This window comes from Sminthopsis crassicaudata, chromosome 5 (genome assembly GCF_048593235.1).
Source record: "Sminthopsis crassicaudata isolate SCR6 chromosome 5, ASM4859323v1, whole genome shotgun sequence".
NCBI classification, from domain to species: Eukaryota; Metazoa; Chordata; class Mammalia; order Dasyuromorphia; family Dasyuridae; genus Sminthopsis; species Sminthopsis crassicaudata.
This window is the reverse complement of record NC_133621.1, coordinates 141684942-141705418: the sequence shown is the minus strand read 5'-3', so window position 1 is coordinate 141705418 and position 20477 is coordinate 141684942. Positions and strand designations below refer to the sequence as shown.

Below are 20477 nucleotides of genomic sequence, written 5' to 3'. Positions count from 1 at the left end.
AGGAACAAATAACGATGAATGTTGGAGGGGCTGTGGGAAAACTGGAACACTGATGCATTGTTGGTGGAGTTGTGAAAGAATCCAACCATTCTGGAGAGCAATCTGGAATTATGCCCAAAAAGTTATCAAAATGTGCATACCCTTTGACCCAGCCATACTACTACTGGGCTTATACCCCAAGGAACTACTAGAGAAGGGAAAGGGTCCTGTATGTGCCAAAATGTTTGTGGCAGCCCTTTTCATAGTGGCTAGAAGCTGGAAGATGAATGGATGTCCATCAATTGGAGAATGGTTGGGTAAACTATGGTATATGAATGTTATGGAATATTACTGTTCTATAAGAAATGACCAACAGGAGAAATACAGAGAGGCTTGGAGAGACTTACATCAACTGATGCTGAGTGAAACGAGCAGAACCAGAAGATCATTATACACTTCAACAATGATACTGTACGAGGATGTATGCTGATGGAAGTGGATTTCTTCAACATAGAGAAGAGCTAATCCAATTCCAATTGATTAATGATGGACAGAACCAGCTACATCCAGAAAAGGACTGGGAAATGAATGTAAACTGTTATTTTTACCTTCTGAATCCAATTCTTCCTGTGCAACAAAAAATTCGGTTCTACACACATATATTGTATCTAAATTATACTGTAATATATTTAACATATATAAGACTGCTTGCCATCAGGGGGAGGGGGTTGGGGGAGGAAGGGAAAAAATCTGAATAGAAGTAAGTGCAAGGGATAATGTTGTAAAAAATTACCCATGCATATGTACTGTCAAAAAATGTTATAATTATAAAATAAAATAAAAAATTAAAAAAAAAAAAAAAAAAAAAGTATATAAAAATTCTGAAACATAACTTTTCTTAACTTTAAATTTATATCAAAAATAAGTCATTAGGATACCCTGAAACCTAGGTATCATGTATACTATTCAAAAAGATTTCTCAGATATAAATACAAAAGGGAAGAGTAAAATGCATTCATACCTCTCACAGCTGTTTGGGAAGGCTGAGTCAGAACTTTGATGTCTAATGCATTGTTTATGTTTTCTTCCAGAGCTGCACAATAGCCATCCACTACATTACTAATAGTATCTTTCAAAGTTCCAAGATTATGGAAAACCTGAAGAGCTGTTCCCACTTGAGTTGGGTTCTTAAAAAAGAAAAAAGAAAGAAAATTATTACTAATAATTTCTGGACTTTTAACTTTGAGTAGTATTTAATGCTATCTTCATGAGTAATAATTTTCACGTTAAATTATTAAAAATTAAAAAACTCAATATATCCAGAAGAAATGTTCTATCTTCTCCCCACTATTCCTTCCCCATTAATACAGGTTAAACCTGATGCACAGAGGAGAGGTTATAATGAGTCAGTCACTTGATCAAAAGTAATTTTAGAAGAGATGGTACTAGTCACTGGGAAAGTGGTATAAATTATGGAAAAGCCATCTGCAAAAAGTAAGGTTTGAGCTGAACCTTGAAAGAAATTAGGGAAACTATGGTTCAAAGGTGAAGGAACAGAACATTCTAGACAAATGAACAGCCAGTGCAAAGGAGTCATGAGAGGAGATGGAGGGCTGTTTGAGGAAATGCAAATATGCCAGTGTAGTTAGGTTATAAAGGAAAGTATAGTATGAGACTAGAAAGGCTAGAAAAGACTGATTTATAAAAATATTTAAATGCCAAACAGAAATATTTACATTTTATCCAGGGGTTAAAAGAGAGCCACTAGAACTTAATGACCAAGCAGGAAAGGGTTAAAATTGTCAGACCTATATTTTAGAAAAATAATCTTGGCATCTGAGAAGTGGAAGCTCTGAAGTGGGGAGGGTCAAGGCAATTAGAACAATTAAAAGACCACCATAGTCCAAACAAGAAGCAACAAAGGTCTGAATTAAGGTGGTCATTGCATGAGCAAAGAGAATAGAACACATAGGAGATATGTTAGGAAGGTATAAATTACAAGATGAATTGTTGGGGGTTTAGTCCTGGAGTCTGAAAGACTTGGGATCAAGTCCAGACTCTAACTTAATACTTTCTGGACCATAGAGTACCCCTAAGTAACTCTCTAAGAATATAAACTACAGGAGAGTCATTAATCTGCCCTGGGAATGAACATTTCCACACTTAGAGGTCATAATAGGGATGAAATCATAGGTTCCAAATTAAGGAAAAAAATATATATATGCATGCTTAAATGATTTTTTAAAATAAAACTGTCATTATAAAAAATATAAAAGCAACAACTTTATCCTAAACAAAAAAGTAAAGAATTAAGAAAATGAGAAGAAAGAAAAAAGTAATCAATATGTTCAAATTAATGTATGCATGTTTATATATACATATATATATATATACATAAAAAAGTTAATAATAATCTATTTGGTAAAAAAGTTAATAATAATCTATTTGGTAAATACCAAATCCTAGTTGGTAAATTTCAGAGTTAAAAAGTGTTTTAGGATTATTCCAATCCAAAGAGGAATCCTCCCTTGAGATAATATTTGTTTATATATTTGAACTTGTCGAGAAAAGTTACAAAATGGATTTTTTAAATGCTAAAATGAGTTTTTAAAATTAAATATATAATGAAGCATAAATGCTATGAATTTCTTACCTACTTTCTAGAATGGAAATGAGTATCTGTACACTTGTTATGAAATCATTAAAATATATTGCAGACAATCATTCTTCCTAATTTTTCCTTTAAAGGGCTTTATGCTCTTATTCTATTACTTTGTACATAAATCATGCCAAGCAACATGGTAAACAGAAGACATGAAGAACATCCTAGATCACTTTGTACTTGCTTATTTTTCTGAGTCTTAGGTTACTTATCTATCTTTGTGAGTCCTGTGTCTCATGTGAGTGATTTTGGCTTAAAGGAAAAGTAGTTCTTTGGGTAAATTTTGCCAAATAAAAACATATTAATGAAACTTTACATAGCACCTATTTTTGAAAGTTGACCTCTTTAAAATTAGCTATGATTTTTACACGGAAATTATTATGATTGTATCTATCTTCAATGCAGTGTGAATCTTCTCACAGGTGTCACAGTTGCTTGTGCATGGACAAAGTAACAACTGTGGCTACATTTATTCACTGTCATTCAATAAATATTTATCAAACACCTGTTAGATATGGTAGGAATATGGAGATGAGTGAGATAAGTAGACAGTTCTCTGCCCTGTCTGCTGCCACCTACAATATTGTTTCTAATTTTCTTTTTTTTTTATTGTATTTTAAAACTTTTTTTGTGTCTTTTTATATAATTATTTCTTTTTATTTTTTAAATCAATCTTTCTTACACTCTAACAATTTGAACAAATAATCACAATCCATCTCCATTCCCACTTCCAAATAATGAAGTTCATAATACTAGTTGCATAGTTCAGGAAAATAAATTTCCATATTTTTTTTAGGTATGAAAATATGTATTTTTCTGCCTTGTAAATTCATCCCTGTTCTATCTGGAAGTGAATGATATTTTATCTTCATTGTTTTAGATCCATGGTTTATCTTTACATTGACCCCAATTCTAAAATCTTTCAAAATTATTTTTCTCTAAAATGTTATAATATGTTATATATGTTATCCTCTTAGTTCTGCTCACTTCCTTCTACATCAGTTTTCTCTTGTTTCCTTCCAAGCTGCCCGTTTTATAGTTTAAATAATATGTTATAATTGGATTACATTCAAAGAACACAATATGTTTAGCCATTCCATAGGAGAAAATTTCCTTAATTTTCAAGGACTTTTAGAAATATTTTTGTAAATATACCTATATGTATGTATATACATATACATATATATGTATCTTTTGCAATTTTCCTTTAGATTTTAAGAATGCAAAAAGACATAACTTTCTTTTGTAAAGGATAGTATCACTTTTCTTAAATTTCTAAAACATTAAGAATCCCCACAAAACAATGTACTTTAAGGAGGTAAATGTACAGCAAAATATATAACAACTACAGTCTAATATGAATCCTTACTGCTCAACTCAATAACTTTAAACTTTGTCTTTCATTTGTAGTTGAAAGTTCTAAAGTTCTACCAAACCTCAAACGCTGTGAGGTATTCTTACCATAAGATTATGCTATGCAATGATCCACATACTGAATACAGAAAGACTCACTTGCCAGAAAATTGGACAATAAACAGTGAATATTTTGATTGTGATAATCTTTGCAGAAAATGTGGTTGTATTAGGAATCATTTTTGCTATTTAACAATAAATAAAAAATTTGTATCATGTGCACACTAAAGTCAAATTAAATAGCAGAAAACATGGTTAGTAGATAACAATATCTGTTGGTGACTGATTTTTTAAAATGTTGAACTCAAACTATATGGATATTATTTCAAATTTATAAATTATTCTTGGAGATGCCAACTATTTTCACCTCGTTATAAAAGAATTTAAGCAACACAACTTTAACTTATAGTACACTATAGGTAAAATGTTATAGCTGGAAACAAATCATCATCAAATTTCTTTGAAAGCTCATGCTTTAGTTTAGTAGTTTTAAAGGACACTTTCATCTCACAAAAAACAAAATGTATAGTTATTAAATTCTTGTTTCTTAAAATTAATTAAAAGCTCTCAAATATAATTTCTATTGCTGACAAATGTGTCCTGTAATATTATTAGTCAAATGACATTTTCCTTCTTGTCATTAGCAAAGATTTCATTTAATCAATATTAACAATGTAACATCATTTCATTTGATGGAATCTGTTTGCAATTGACCCCACAAATACCACTCAGAAATTTTACTGTTGTGAATAAGAGTGCTGGATTCTTGAAAGTTCTAAAGTTCTACCAAACCACAAAGACTGTGAGGTAGTCTTACCAAAAGATTATGCTATGCAATGATCCACATACTGAATACAGAAAGACTCACTTGCCAGAAGATTGGACAATAAACATTGAATATTTTGATTGTGATAATCTTTGGAGAAAATGTGTCTGTAAGTATTAGGAATCATTCAATTTATAGATTTACCAGTAAACATTAATTTGGCTATTGGAACTCTAATTGTGAAAGCATTATCCAATTACAAACTATTAGACACATTATTACAGATAATGAATTGCTTTAATGTTGACAGTAACTTAATGAAAAATCTCAAGTAAAATACTAAATGACATCCTTGGTCCTATTTTGCTTTGCTGTTTTGTTTTTTTTTTTTAAATCAATTATTAGATTGAGGAATGGATAATATACATGTTAAATTTGTGGCTGATAATAATAAAAAAAAAATGTCCCAAAAGTTAGAGATCCTATAGACTTAACTATCATCTTTATGAAGAAAACTAATCAGTTGTTAATTCTTTCCATTTGTACTTTTAAAATATATTTTACATCTAACCTCTTCCATATAATAAAAATGACCACCATTTGTCTCAAGACGGCTTAACTTCTTTTCTAGATTAATGTAATAACCCTCCCAATTACTTTTTAGAGTCTCAAGGTTCTCCCTTTCCCATTTCTACACAAAGCTATCAAAGTAACTTTCATTAAGTATGTTGTTATTTTATGCAATCTCATACTCAATAAATTCCAAGTGCTTCCTTGACTCTGCTACACACAAACACACAGAGCCACATAGCATCCAGTTCCGATCTATCTTTTCAGCCTCAACGTTGCTTTTTCTTTTTGCTCTCTGCAAACAAACTGATTTTTCTCCAAATCATTCATACATAATCCTCTTATTTCCTCTCTCCTTACCTTTGCCTCAGCTTTTCCTCAAGCCTGGAATTTACCTCCTCCTTATCACCCCCTGTGAGTCCCACATATTCTTTAAGATGCAATTCGTGCCCCATCTTTCACATAAAGTTTTTCTATATTCTAGGTGTTGCCTCTGAGGAACAGCAAGAAGGAAGATATAACAAATTCATAGTGGACAGGAGTAATGTGTAAAAAGACTAGGAAGTCAATTTAGGGCAAGGTTTTAAAGTGTTCTAAATACCAGGAGGTAGGATTGGAATCCAAATCTTCAAATTCAGCACTCTTTGAATAGAACACAATGCCTCTCTCTCTCTCTCTCTCTCTCTCTCTCTCTCTCTCTCTCTCTCTCTCTCTCTCTCTCTCTCTGAGGAAACTTAAGGCTCAGAGTCGCATAAAGTATTTAAGATGTGATTTAAACTTAGTATGCTTGATTCCAAATTAAACGCCCTTTCCACTAAACCATTATATCATGAGATGTGTTTGAAGGAACTGGAGATACTTAATTTTGAAAAGGATTAGAGAGCACATACAAATTGTCTTTAAACATTCAAAGGAATGGAAACTTATCTAACATGGGCCTGGTTACTACATGCCTGATACCCAAGGACAAATATTGCTAACTTTAGAGAGGCTATACAGGGCAAAAGTTCTTAATTTTTTCTGTGTCAAGAACCCCTCTGACAGTCTGACCCATCACCTCCTTCTCAAAATATTTTTAAATGCATAAATAAAATACATATGATTGCAAAAGAACCCAGTAACACTGAAATATGGTTATCAAAAAAACTTAAGTTCATGGATTCATGGTTAAGAATCATTACTAAAAGACATTAATTTTGAGGGTTATATTAATTTTCAGATGATCTATCATTGTGGAAAATCTAAAGCAGTGGTCCTCAAATTTTTTTAATAGGAGGCCAGTTCACTGTCCCTCAGACTGTGGGAGGGCCAGACTATAGTAAAAACAAAAACTCATAGTTTCCACCCCTCAGCCCATTTGCCATAATCCGGCAGCCGAATAAACATCCTCAACAGCTGCATCTGGCCCACAGGCCGTAGTTTGAGAACTCCTGTAAAGCTTAGACTTGGGAGTTCTTAGGTACAGTGGATTAAGTCACTTGGGTATTTTCACTCTAAGAAAGACACCAAAATGGGTTATGTGAAAATTCATCTATTCATATATATATATATATATGAGGAGATTCTTGAAGAATAAGGAAAAAAAAAATCTTAACTAAGACTCTCCCACAGTAGGATAAAATGTCTGAGAAGATACTGGGTTTTTCATCAATTCAGATCTTAAAATGAAGACCAGGTAATCAAGAGATAACTGCTTATATATAGCATCTTAGACTAGATAATCTCTGACATCCTTTCCAATTTTGAATTCTAAGACCCTATAATTGTTGGGTGAAGCTTGGCCCTTACTAATAACTTATTTATGGATTTCAAATTCTTTTATCTGTAAATATGAAGGCATTGAATTAAAATACATCGAGTATACTTTTCAACTCTGATATTCTATGCTTATATGATCAATTGCAAAGAAATTATGAGCTTTGTTTATGTTTCTTAAAGTATCATATGGTTCAAATCCATTGAAGCATGCAACTAGTAACTAAATTTACCACTACTACCATGGTTGTGTCTGTCTTTGTAAACTTCATCTCTCAGATGAATTTGTTCTCTAAAGGCCAGGAGCTACTTAACCATTGTGAAGTGTAAAAAAATAAAAATAATGGATTTAAAGTCAGAGGTGCTGGATTCAAATCTTGACTTTGCTCCTTACCACCTATACTTTGGACAACTGCATATTTCATAGTTCTCTGTATAAAGTCCATGAAAAAGTTAAGTTTGCTAATATCTGCTCCATCTTTTGCCTCTTCTAAAAAACTGTGATGAAAACCAGCAATTGGTTCTTTGCCTTCCTCACCTTTTTAACTCAGTATTCCCTCTCAAAACTTGAATTTCAGCAGCATTTAAAATCAGTTTTAGAAGACATAACTCTTAACCAAAACCCCTTCTTTCACTATTCAGAAAGCCTGACATAAGTAATAAATAATAATTCACTGGTTTATCCATTTCTTCTTTGACCTGTCAGCTTCCCAGACTTTCAATATTTTTATTTCATCTTCCTTCCTTCCAGGAATCTAGGGCACACTCACATTATTCTCTAATAGTTCAGTATCCACCACAATATTCCTCCAAGCCAGCACTCTATGCCTTAGATATGCTTTGCTTTCTCCCACTAATACCTTGAATTTGTATGTTTAATGAATCCATGATTACATATCAAAATCAGTACTCTTTCTTTTCATCAATGCAAATCACAACTTGTCCTTGGCTCCTCATATCCTGATTAAAACTCACCCATGTCTCCCCATAAACCTTCCAAAGAGGAGTCGTGATCTGATAGAAACCTTCAAGTTCACAATATTGTAATAAGGAGAATATCTGTAGAGACCTGGAACTCTGGAGAAGTTATACTTGAAACAAGGATACTTATGACAAGGTATTAACTGAGTGTGATTGATAAGATCTCTAGTTCACATATACTTAGTACTTAAGTATGGTGATATAATGGTTCTCTAGTTCACACATACTTACTGTGTTATAATGATGTAATTGCAATAGAATATTTAAGGACTGAGAGAACTGGGGACAAAGTCAGTCAATCAGAGTGAACAGACTGTCAAGGACACAATAATTACTTTAGACTATTCCTGACCATCCTTGTGGTGACTATCCTGTTGAGACCAACACTTGTCTGGAGGACCTCCAGAAAGCTAGCTTGTGTTCTCTCATTCTTATTATGTGACTGGCACATGTCCCTTTTCAATGACATATATCTTCACTGAGATCTTTTATGTCATGAGTTTAGATATATTATCTTTTTTTATGGCAATTAATTTGCTTACTAGGAAAAATAAGTATCATCCATATCTGACAAAAATGGAATATGGAAAAGGGGATTAGAAGCTGAGCTAAAATTATATTTCAGGTCTTTTGATTTCTGGCTGTTCCCCTATTGAATTATAATGTTACTACTTAATTTCAAGAGGATTATTTTTAAAAAGACTTTTTCTGGCAAAAGAAAAAAGATCTGAAAAATATAAACTTTGGGCTAAACTAAAATGCTTGAAAGAATGTATCAAAAAATACTTTTAAATGTGACACAAAACATCTGTGTTAGTACTTGTACTCAAAATGCACAAATGACCTCAATATAAAGGTCATGCCCATAAAAATTTAGGAGAAAACAATCTGTTCACAGCAACGATTAGACGAAAATATTAATTCAATGAGCTAAACTTATTCAATGAACTGATTCAGTTCAATGCTGGATCACCCAATGAATTAATCAACAAACATGTTTGAAGCACTGTGCCAGACATCATTCTAAGCACTGAAATTATAGTCAAAAGAGAAAATGGTTCTTGCTCACAAGAGAAACAAATTAAATACATATAAAATGAATATTATATAGTTTAGAAAAGGACTGCAATAGTAAATGGAAGAATTAGGAAAGGCTTTTAAAAAATTGATAATAATATTGACAATATTTATATAGCATTTTAAGATTTGCAAAGTGCCATACATACACACACACACACACACACACAATTTGATCCTTAAAATAACCCTTTTTAAACCTCAGAACAACACTGCCGTTCTACAGATGAGGAAATTGGGACAGAGGTTGTGACTTATAAAGGACCACACAGCTAGCAAATATTTTAAGGTAAATTTAAAATCAGGTTTCCCTGACTTCAATCATATCTATTTCCTGAAGGTGATGCTTGTGCTAAATTTTGAAGAAAATTAAGGATTCTAAGGAACATAGAGGAAAAGAAACTGTAGTAGATGATTAGTGTTAAACGATTTTGCCAGATGGATTTTTTATTTTTTTTTTTTACCAGAAGGGAAAAAGGATATATTCAGAAATGATTGTGATACAAAGACAAAAGATGTGATTACAAATAATATTTTAAATAAGTAATTCTTATTCTAATTTTTCTACATATTTCAATTCAATTTAGTATTAATGTGAATTAGGGCAAAATATAATGAACTACAGAAATCTGGGTATGTGATCATTTTAACATACTTTATTAGTCATATTTCTGGCTCTAAAAATATTAGATTATAAAGCTAAAGTGAATATCTGTGGTACCCATTTGTCTTTCCCCAATCCTTAACCCCTTTTCTCAGTCTCTATAAAGTAATGCTTTAGAGAAAAAAAAAGTCACAAGAGTATAGCCAATGATGGAAAGTAAAGAAGCAGAGGTTCCTGAGAGCTCCAAAATGTTTGCCAAAACACATTAAGAATGTCAGCAAAGCAACAAATGGTAGAGAACTAATGGAAAAGAGATATATCTGAACTTGTGAGAAAGAATATTATGAGACTATCAAACAATATTCTGGAGCTTACCAAGCTTAAGGCTACTTTTAGAGTCATAAAGATAGCTTTATATGAAAACTATGGAAGAGATTTTTATGAGGTTTATTTAATCCAGTTTAGGGACAGAGAAAAAGGTTTCATAGAAACAAAATATAAAATTATATAAATGTACATAAAAAGTTAAAATAGTGAATAAATTAAACTCTCTTATGTATCAAAACAAGCAAAATGGTACTTAAAATAAGGAAACATACTATTAATTCCCCTGGAATTAAAAAAAAAAAGTTTTGTGTTAAACAAAAATAAAAAGGAAATGATAATATAGAAGACTATGAAGATGAATTTTTCTACTTCAAAATTATGAGAACTGATCTGATTTGATACTATCAGACAATCACCAAGCATTTATTAAGCCAGATGTTGTACTAGGTGCTAGGAATACAAATACAAAAAAAGAAACAATCACTGCTCTCAAAATGCTTATATTTCATTGAAATGATGAAACAGCGTGCATGGATATTAACAAAAAACAAACACAATGTATTTCTTTTAAATGGGAAAAAGAAGGAAGTATCAACAGCTAGAAAGACCAAAAGTCTTACATATAGGAGAAGATGGTTTTTGAGCTGAGTTGTAGGAAAATCTGTATATTATATAGAAAAAGAATGACTATGGGGGTCAAGAAGATCTGGGTCCATGTCTAGGTTGTCACATATACTGGAAACATGAACCAGGGAAAATAACTAAAGCTCTTAACTGTCTCAGACAACTTTCTAGTACCATAAAATGTAGACTGTGTCAATTCAGGATTCAGGAGAGGAGTTTTTCACTAGGAATTCCCAATACCAATAAAAATCACAGGGCTTAATCTAAATCTATCCCTTCCCAACCTTTAAGCATCAACACTTAAAAAAAAAAAAAAAAAAAAAAAAGAATGGCATAAGTTACTGAGTCTCTCTAGCACATCATTCTCTTTGACTAGAGATGTTTTTATAAATAGTTTTAAAAGCAAATAATTCACCAGTGAATATATTTTAGGATTATAATATTCCTTCAAAAGCCAATAAGTACACCATTCTAAAAACTGTCAAAAAGTATTTTTAAAATCTGTAATATAAATGAATAATTAAGCTAAAGAGATCCTAAGGGGTCACCTAAATCAATTCCCTCATTATACAATTGGAAAAAGAGAAACCAGGAGAAATCAAATAATTTACCTCAAGTTGCATGGCCAGTGCTTTGGGGAAACTGTACAGTTCTTTCAACAATCCAAAGCCACTCCTCTGAGCAAAGTCCCTCTTCTTTTTTTTTTTAAACACAAATGTTCTCCTGATCATAGGAGCAAATTTTGAAATACTGTAATAATCCCTGAAGAATTAAATTTGTGGTTAACTCAAAGGACAATGGAGAGATGCGCACAAAGGAAATCACTATTTATAATACATAAGTAAAGGGAATCATCAAGGAAATGTGGAATTGAAATGAAAGAGACTGAGTATATAGCAAGGGTAGCAAACTGAGTATCAAACTGCTATGCAAAGAATGTAAAAAGATCTAGAGAAATGTAATGTAATGTAATGTAATGTAAAAACCCTAGAAGAATATGAATGCATATTAACACTGGGTAACTCTGCAAGTACTACAATAGAATATGGGCAACAATTGCCCAGGAGAGAAATTACAGATGGTTTATGAACTTCATTTATTGTTAGGTGCTAACTCAGGTTGTCTAAACAATTCCCTAGCTCAGGGTTCACACCTTTAGTTCACACCTTTAAAAGGAGTTTACACCTTTAGACTTCTGAAAAGGAGTTTACACATTTAAAGGAGTTTACACCTTTAAAAGGAGCAAGTTCATTGGCTGTAGGAGTTCTCACAAGCCCATTCTCTTCGAGGATAAAAGAAGGCAACATTGAGTCTGAAAAACAGTCTAGACTAGGACATTGAGTTGTGACTGGCAGTCTGGACTGAGTCAAAGAGAAGACATCCTGCAGATTCACAAGTCCAGCAAGCCCACACTTTTGGAGGGGAAGACTCCAGAAGCCTCCCAAGAAACCTGCTCACAGAGCAAAAGATTATACAGAAAAGAAACCTCCTCCCAGAGAAGGATTTCAATTGAGAGACAATCAGAACATTACATTTGGCGCCCAAACATGGAGCCAGGACTTATTCTGAGCCCTTCAGAGGAACTAACCTGGACCTTGACAATTTATGAAGAGAACACCAATATAGTTAAGATCCACAAATCTACTCACTCAAATACTAAAGAAGCTAATTTTCAGGCAAATTAAAATAACAATAAAAACATGCAATTTTATATAAATATATATATATGTGTGTGTATGTATATGTATATATATATATGTATATGTATATGTATATATATATATATATATATACATACACACACACACACACACACATATATATATATATATATATATATATTCTCCTAGGATCCCATTTTAGCTAAAGAAGCTTTCTAAATTAAAAATGACAGTACATTATATGCTGAGATATTTAAAATCACTTCATGTTTCAGCAATATCAATAATACTATGGACTGTCAGATATCAAGAATTTTATGGAGGTACTTATTCTTGAGCAGATTAAGTGACACCAGAAAAACAGAAAGTCAGATCATCAACTTAATTTAAAAATAAGAATTATATTAGCTCCCTTGCTAATGATTCATAGCTTACCAGGAAGATTTTTGATTCAGTAACATGCAGCCCACTAATGCTTGATATGTATTTCTCAGCTCACATAATCTGATTATTTCAGAACCTGTTAACAATCAACAGTCAACAGTGCATAGAACAAATGGAATTAAGAGACTGAAAAGAGCATTTAACAGCACAGCATGATCTTATCAAAGAGTCAACTTTAGTCTTTATTTGGGAGAGAGTTAAAAGTAGGATGGTACTTACTTGGGAGGGAGGGGGAAATAAGGGGAAAAGGAGCATCAGAAACAGAAAAGAGGTCAAGAGAAAAACAGTAAATGAAAGGGCTGAATGAGAGAGACGTACAAGTAAGGGCAAAGGAACAATAACAGTTGGTAGAGAAGAGACAATGTTAGAGAAGGGAGATGTACTGAAAAAGGAAGAGGATGGTGTGGAAGGGCATTAAGAAGGACAAGTAGATTAAAAATATAGCTTAAATTAAGATTTCATTACAAACCAAATCTGAAAAAAAAAAAAAAAATGCTTTTGGCACATTCCCAGCAGCTTTAAGCATTAAATGAAAACTGGCTTCTTTCAAGTCTCAACTAAATACTACCTTCTCCAAGATGCCTTCTTCAACTCTTCTTAGTTCCAGTCCTTTCTCTCTTTAACACATTTCCATTATTCCTCTGTATAGTTTGTTTATATTTGCTTGCTTGTTGTCTCCCCATTGGATTGTGAGCCCCTTGAGTACAGGGACTATCTTTTGCTTCTTTTTTGTATCCTTAGAACCATGCCAGCACATACAAGGAACTTAATAAATATTTATAATTTAGAGCAACCAATGAAATCACTGGAAAAACCCAGTGACCAAAAATCTTGTACTGGTTAATATTTCAAGCTTCCTCAAAAGTGTGTTTATTAGTAAATTAATATGCTTTGTAATCAGTTCACAGTTTAACTTTCCAAACTTATTTCTTAATATTTCCCTATTCTCATTAGAATGTGAATTCCTTGAAGGCAAAAACTGTTTTTGCTTTTCTTTGTATCCAAGATGATTAGCATAGTACTTATCACAATAAGTGCTGGTAGAATAATTTACTAACTAAAGCTCACAGAAAAAAATAAAAATAAAAAGTTACCCTGTGATCTAGAATATGTCTGCTAATCTTATGATAATTAACAACTATTTTAATATAAGTGGTTTGGAGTCAAAATTTTACATAATAATAACCTTATATATTATTAAATTGTAAGGTAATATAACATTTTAATTAAATGTATATGTTTCATTTATGGCACATCAAGTTCATGCTAGTACCATCATATGATTTAATATGTAATAACCTATTCCTGATTTCTATTTCCAAGCCTAAAATAACTTTGTCTACTTAGCATCTCGACTAGATGCCCTGTAGACATTATACTCATTATCTTTTCCTTAAAATTAACTTTCCCTTCTTCCTAACTTTCCTATGATTGTCAAGGATATAGACACCCTCCCAGTCACCAGAATTACCTTAGAAACTTTAGTCTCTTCCACTGTATCCAACCTGCCAAGGCCTGTTGAATCTACCTTCAGAAGATCTCTTGTATACACTCACTGGTACACTGCCACACCCTGGCAGATGACCATCTCATAACTGAAACTATTCCAATAATCTGATGAATAATTACTCTGCTTCAAGGCTCTCCCATTTCCAATCTATCATTTCTCAGCTCCTAAAATGATCTTCCTAAAGCTCAGGTCTGACCAGGTCATTCCCTTATTCAATAAATTCCAGTAATTTCCTATTACTTCCAGGATCAAATGTAAAATCTTTTTTTTTTTTTTCATTTTTTCATTTAAAGTCCTTCATAAACTGATTGAGTCCTACCTTTTTAGTCATTCATTGTCTAAGCTGAAATCTCACTTTTTCCAACAATTTTTCTTGATTCCCCCTTAATGCTAGTACTTTCCTTCTGAAATAATTTCTAATTTCTCCATTGTCTACTTTGTTTATACATAGTTATTTGCATGTTGCCTTCTCCATTATATCTATGAACTTCTTGAAAGCAAGAATCATTTTTCCTTTTCTTTGTATTCCCACTGCTCAGCACGTTAGCAGTCTAAAAAAAAAAAAAAAAAAAAAAAAAAGCTTGTTGACCTGCCATACTAAAAAAAAAAAAAACCTCTCATTAATATAGATTAATTTCCCTTTTATCTTCCATACCCCCATATTCATTGTCAAGATTTTATTATTATGTAATGTTAAAAATAGCATTCTTTGGGAGCAGGGTGCAATATGGAATACTCAGGTGTGGTGGTGTTTTTTAAGTAGTGGCCTTAACCAAAACAAATACTTAAATGATGTTTTCGTCATTAATATACTTTCCACTCATTCAAGCTCTAGTCTACTGAAAGTCTCATCTTGGGTAATTCTTACCAACATACTCCATAAATGTCAATAATAAAATTATCCAAGATGTTTTCTTGGATCTTCTTAATGATGCACAGACAGTCTATCTCCTTCCTATCCCAAATTCTCCCTATGTGATTGGTCTATCTCCTTTCCCCAGGCATTTACATAGTTGATGGATTCATCATTTTAATTCATATCTCCTAGAAAAATTAACTACAACAATAGGGCTTTTTTTAGTTGCCTTCTGAACTCCTACAATTTTAATTATTTTGAGACTGTGTATTCCAAAGATCACAACCAGATGGCATCACCAGAATAATACTAATGGTAAAAGATGGGCAGTAGCAGTGAATAGTTTAGAATTATTAAAAAGCTCTATGCAATTTCTCAAATTACAAAGACCACTCTCTTGCTCTTAGTCTATCATGGGCTCAGCTAAATGTCCACATGCATGCAGTAGCTTTTTAAAGAAACATCTACTAATCCAGACATTCTTCCAGATTTGAGCTTATTCATGGCTACTGTTATAATTTCATATGGTAAACTGAGCACAAAAATAGTACCATGAGAAACTCATCCAACTATATATATCATAACTGAGGTGATGTGAATTTATCTACTTTTGTTTTTCTACTGAACATCTAGGCCAATTTTTTGTTTGAATAACTATGAATCTTAATTCTTTTTGAGCCTTAAAAAATCAGCACATGATCTGTGGACAACAACAGATTATCTAGAGATCCTCACAACTGAGAGCAATCAATGCCTTCTTGCAAAAAAAATTTTTTTTTTTTATTCAGAACATTTTGCAACTATTGAACATCTTTTTTCAAGAGAAATTGTCTTCTTATATTTTATGGTCATTCTCAATAGAAAATTAACCAGAATCATTTCTGTTCACTTATTATAGAATTTTAAATAATTTTAGTATGTAAATTGGAAACTTGTAAAAGAAATTTTAAAAAATAGGTTTTTGTTTTGGTTTTTTCACTTGTACTTTTTTCCAAAATTCAAGGACAGGCATAGCAGGATTTTAAATCTGTGAAAGCCTTTTGTTAGTTGCTCCTTGCTTTCCTTGATGCATGAACACATATTCTTTTTTAATTTATGACAGAGATTAAGAAATATAGTGATAACTTTTTAATCATATTTTAGCTCCTAATATTAACTTAAAATTGGTTACAGAAAGCATCTAAAACTGTCTCCTTCGGTAAAATGTTCTGTTCGAGCCACCTGATCTTATCTGATACAGTATGGCAATCACATCCTCAAAAACTAAGGTGGTAGTGTATAAACGTGGTCATACCAATATCGCTTCTGAGAAGAACAGTTCTTCAAAGAAATTCCGGCAATCTCTTCTGCTTCATATCAAGTGATCATCACATTTTACCCAAGAATATTCTTGTTTTGATCTGGATAAGATGTATCTTGTGCCAAACTCTCTACAGGCTTTTCTTTTTAAATGTTTTATTGACAACTTTTCTTTTTTTTGAATCACAATCACTTCCCAACCATCCAGTTTTACAAACAGAATCCTCACTTGTAACAAATGAGTGTGTACAGCACAACAAATCTCCACACTGTCCAGATTTGAACATGTATGCTTCATCCTGCATCCTCAGTCTATCTCCTCTCTGCTAAGAAATGAGGACTATGCTTCACCGTCAGTTGTCTGAATCTACAACTGGTCACTGTGTTGGATCTCAGTTTTCAAGTCTTTCATTGCTGGTTTCCTTTATACCAGAGTTTCTTAAACTTTTTCCATTCACGACCCCTTTTTGCTTGAGAAATTTTTATGTGACCCTGGGTAAATAGGTATACAAAACAGATACACAAATTAAACATTTACTGATAATAAAACATAATTTTCTGACCTCCCACATTCAGTTAGGTGACTGCACATGGGATGATGACCCACAGTTTAAGAAGTTTTACTTTATACTAATGTTGTCAGCAGATAAATTGCTCTTGTTTTAATTTACTTGGCCTCAGCTCATAGATCTTCATAATTTTCTCATTCACCATGAAATGCAATAAAATTCCATTCTATTTATCAATTTATTTATTTTTCAAAGGAACATGTATTCTTAACCAATGTTACTCTTGATGCCATTCATTATAAAAGGAAGATCAAATGTTTACTGGATAAAGTAGTTTCTGGCATATTAGGATTTCCTTATTTTGCACTAAATTTCTCAAAGTTATGGTCCGTTTCTCAAATTCGAGTATCAACAGTTTCATTAATCAGATCATATTGAAACTAGAATAACTATGAATTTTTTTTCACCTTTATGAATTATTTAAATTTGGCTGATTTTTATCAGCTCTTGTCAGATAACCATCTGATCAAAACAGTGATAGCAGGTTTTGAAATTATTCCCATATGAAATTCATAAATGAGTGCTTGGTGACTAATTTCTTACATGTTAAGATATAACTGATTTTGTTCTTTATAAAGAATGTGCTTGCCACAACCATTACCATACAACTTTTTTCTTGAAAAAAGTGTGATACAGATATAAACTTTCTAATGAGTCTACAAATGTTTGACTGTTCCTTTCTTGATTCTGAATTATATTTTCCACTAGTATTGGGACACAAAAATTGAGTCAAAAGACAGTTCTTATTGTGCTATAAGAAATGAAGAGGTTTCAGAAAGACATGGAAAAACTTCTATGAACTGAAGTACAGTGAAGTGAACAGAACCAGGAGATCATTGTACATAGTAATAAAGGAAATATTGTTAATTCTGACCAACTATGAAAGACTTAGCTAGTCCGATCAATAAAAAATGATCAAAGACAAACCTGAAGGAGTCTTGATGAAAAATGCTATCTATGTCTACAGAGAGAACTGATGAACTCTGAGTGGAAATTAAAGTATAATTTCTCACTTTATTTTTCTAGTTTATTTTTGTGACATGACTAACAGTTTTCCATTGCACAGATATAATTCAAATGATAGATTTTTTCCTACTCTGAATGGGAGAGGGATTAAAGGAAGTAGAAAATTTACAACTCAAACTTTTTCTTTTTAATGCAAAAAAAAAATTACTTAACTAATTAATTTTTGGGGTAAGCACACATATAATGAACTTTCCCTGAAACTTGCCCTTTTACAATTTTTCCTATTAATAAAGCATTTGTAGATCAGCCAAACTCAATGACTTTCTTCACCAGATTTTCTGCCACAGTAAAAATTACTATGAAGTAAAAGTAGCTTACCTAACTCCAAAGAACAGTTTCTGTTTTTAATTGTTCCACATTTTGCCAAGGACAAAATAAAATTTCACCCTAGTAGCTAATCTTTTGGAAACAAACATTTCTGATTTTGGCTACACAAGTGACTGGATAAAAGACTGTATTATAAAGATTTTTTTTTTAATTTAAAAGTTTTCCACCACCTTTGTAGAAAAAACTTAGCTTGCATTGCAAAGATGTTGTCTTTGAAATCTACAAGGCAATAAAGAGTCAGAATAAAACTTTGATTAAAAAAAAAAAGAATAATGAATCACAGAAATAATCAATAATTTCATCAAAGAAAATGACAATAATGAGACGACATACCAAAACCTATGGGATGCAATCAAAACAGTGTTTAGGGGAAATTTTATATCTCTAAATAGAAACTAAGAAAACTACAGAATAATAAAACTAAGAGTTGATGTTTTGAAAAAGCAACAAAATAGATAAAACGCTGGTTAATTTAATTTAAAAAAGTAAAGAAAAAAACCAAATCACCAGTATCAAAAATGAAAACACTAAAATTACCACCAATGAAAAAGAAATTAAAACAATAATAAAGTGCTATTTTTTCCAGCAAATCCAACAATCTAACCAAAACGGATGAATATTTACAAAAATATAAATTGCCCGGATTAACAGAAGAGAAAATAAATTACTTAAATAGTCCCATTTTAGAAAAAGAAATTGAAAAAGCCATCAATGAACTCTCTAAGAAAAAAACTTCCAGGGACAGATAGATTTACAAGTGAATTCTACCAAACATTTAAAGAACAATTAATTCCAATACTATGTAATCTATTTGAAAAAAATAGGTAAAAAAAAAAGTCCTGCCAAATTTCTTCTGATATAAATGTGACACTAATACATAAACCACAAAGAACCAAAACAAAGAATTTCAGAACAGTCTTCCTAATAAATATCAATAGAGAAAAATTTAAATAAAATCTTAGCAAAGAGATTACAATAACTTATCAGTGTGATAATATACTATGACCAAGTGGGATTTATATCAGGAATGCAGGGCTGGTTCAATATCATGAAAAGTATTATAATAGACTATATCAATAACAAAGCCAATAGAAATCATGATAATTTTTAATAGATGCAGAAAATATATTCATATTAAAAACACTATACAGAACCTATTCCTATTGAAAATAATAAAAATTCAAAAATAATTTTAAAAAATAATAAGTATTTATCTAAAAGCAACCATAAACATTCTTTGTAAAGAAGAGAAGCTGGACACATTCCCAATAAGATCAGGGGTGAAACAAGAATGCCCATTACCACCACTATTATTCAACATTGTACTAGAAATGTTGGTTTTAGCAAAAAGAAAAGAAAAAGAAATTAAGGAATTAGAATAAACAATGAGGATCTAAAACTATCACTCTTTGCAGATGATATAATGACATACTCAGAGAATCCCAGAAAAACAATGAACAGCTTTAGCAAAGTTGCAGGATATAAAATAACCCCACCCACAAATTATTAGCATTTCCATATATTACTGATAAAACCCAGCAGCAAAAAATAGAAAGAGAAAGTCCCCTTAAAATAACTGTAGACAAAATAAAATATTTGGGTATCTACCTGCCAAGACACAATTACAAAATACTTCTCACACAAAGTCAGATCTAAACAATTGAAAAAAATATCAAATGCTTGTAGGTAGGCCAAGCTAATATAATAAAAATAACAATTCTACCAAAATTGTTCTACTTGTTCAATGCCATACCAATCAAACTGCCAAAAAAAACCTATTTTACAGAACCTGAAAAAATAATAACAAAATATAACTGAAAGAACAAAAGGGCAAGAATATCAAGGGAATTAATGGAAAATAAAAACAAAAATAACAATAAAACCCACAAAAGATGGTAGCCTACCAGTACTAAACCTCAAACTATATTGTAGGGCAAAAGTCATCAAAACCATTTGGTACTGGCTAAGTAATAGAATGGTGGATTAGTGGAATAGATTATAATAATACACAATAATCAAGGCCTATA

General features: G+C 31.7%; 1 protein-coding gene across 1 annotated transcript in view; it reads right to left on the bottom strand.

Moving 5' to 3' along the window:
- COG5 (component of oligomeric golgi complex 5) overlaps positions 1-20477 on the bottom strand; it is a 344010-nt gene that overhangs the window by 146275 nt on the left and 177258 nt on the right. Inside the window, exon 8 of the mRNA XM_074268349.1 lies at positions 1001-1166. Within this exon, the coding sequence (XP_074124450.1) occupies positions 1001-1166 (166 nt within the window). The remainder of the gene's footprint in view (positions 1-1000; positions 1167-20477) is intronic.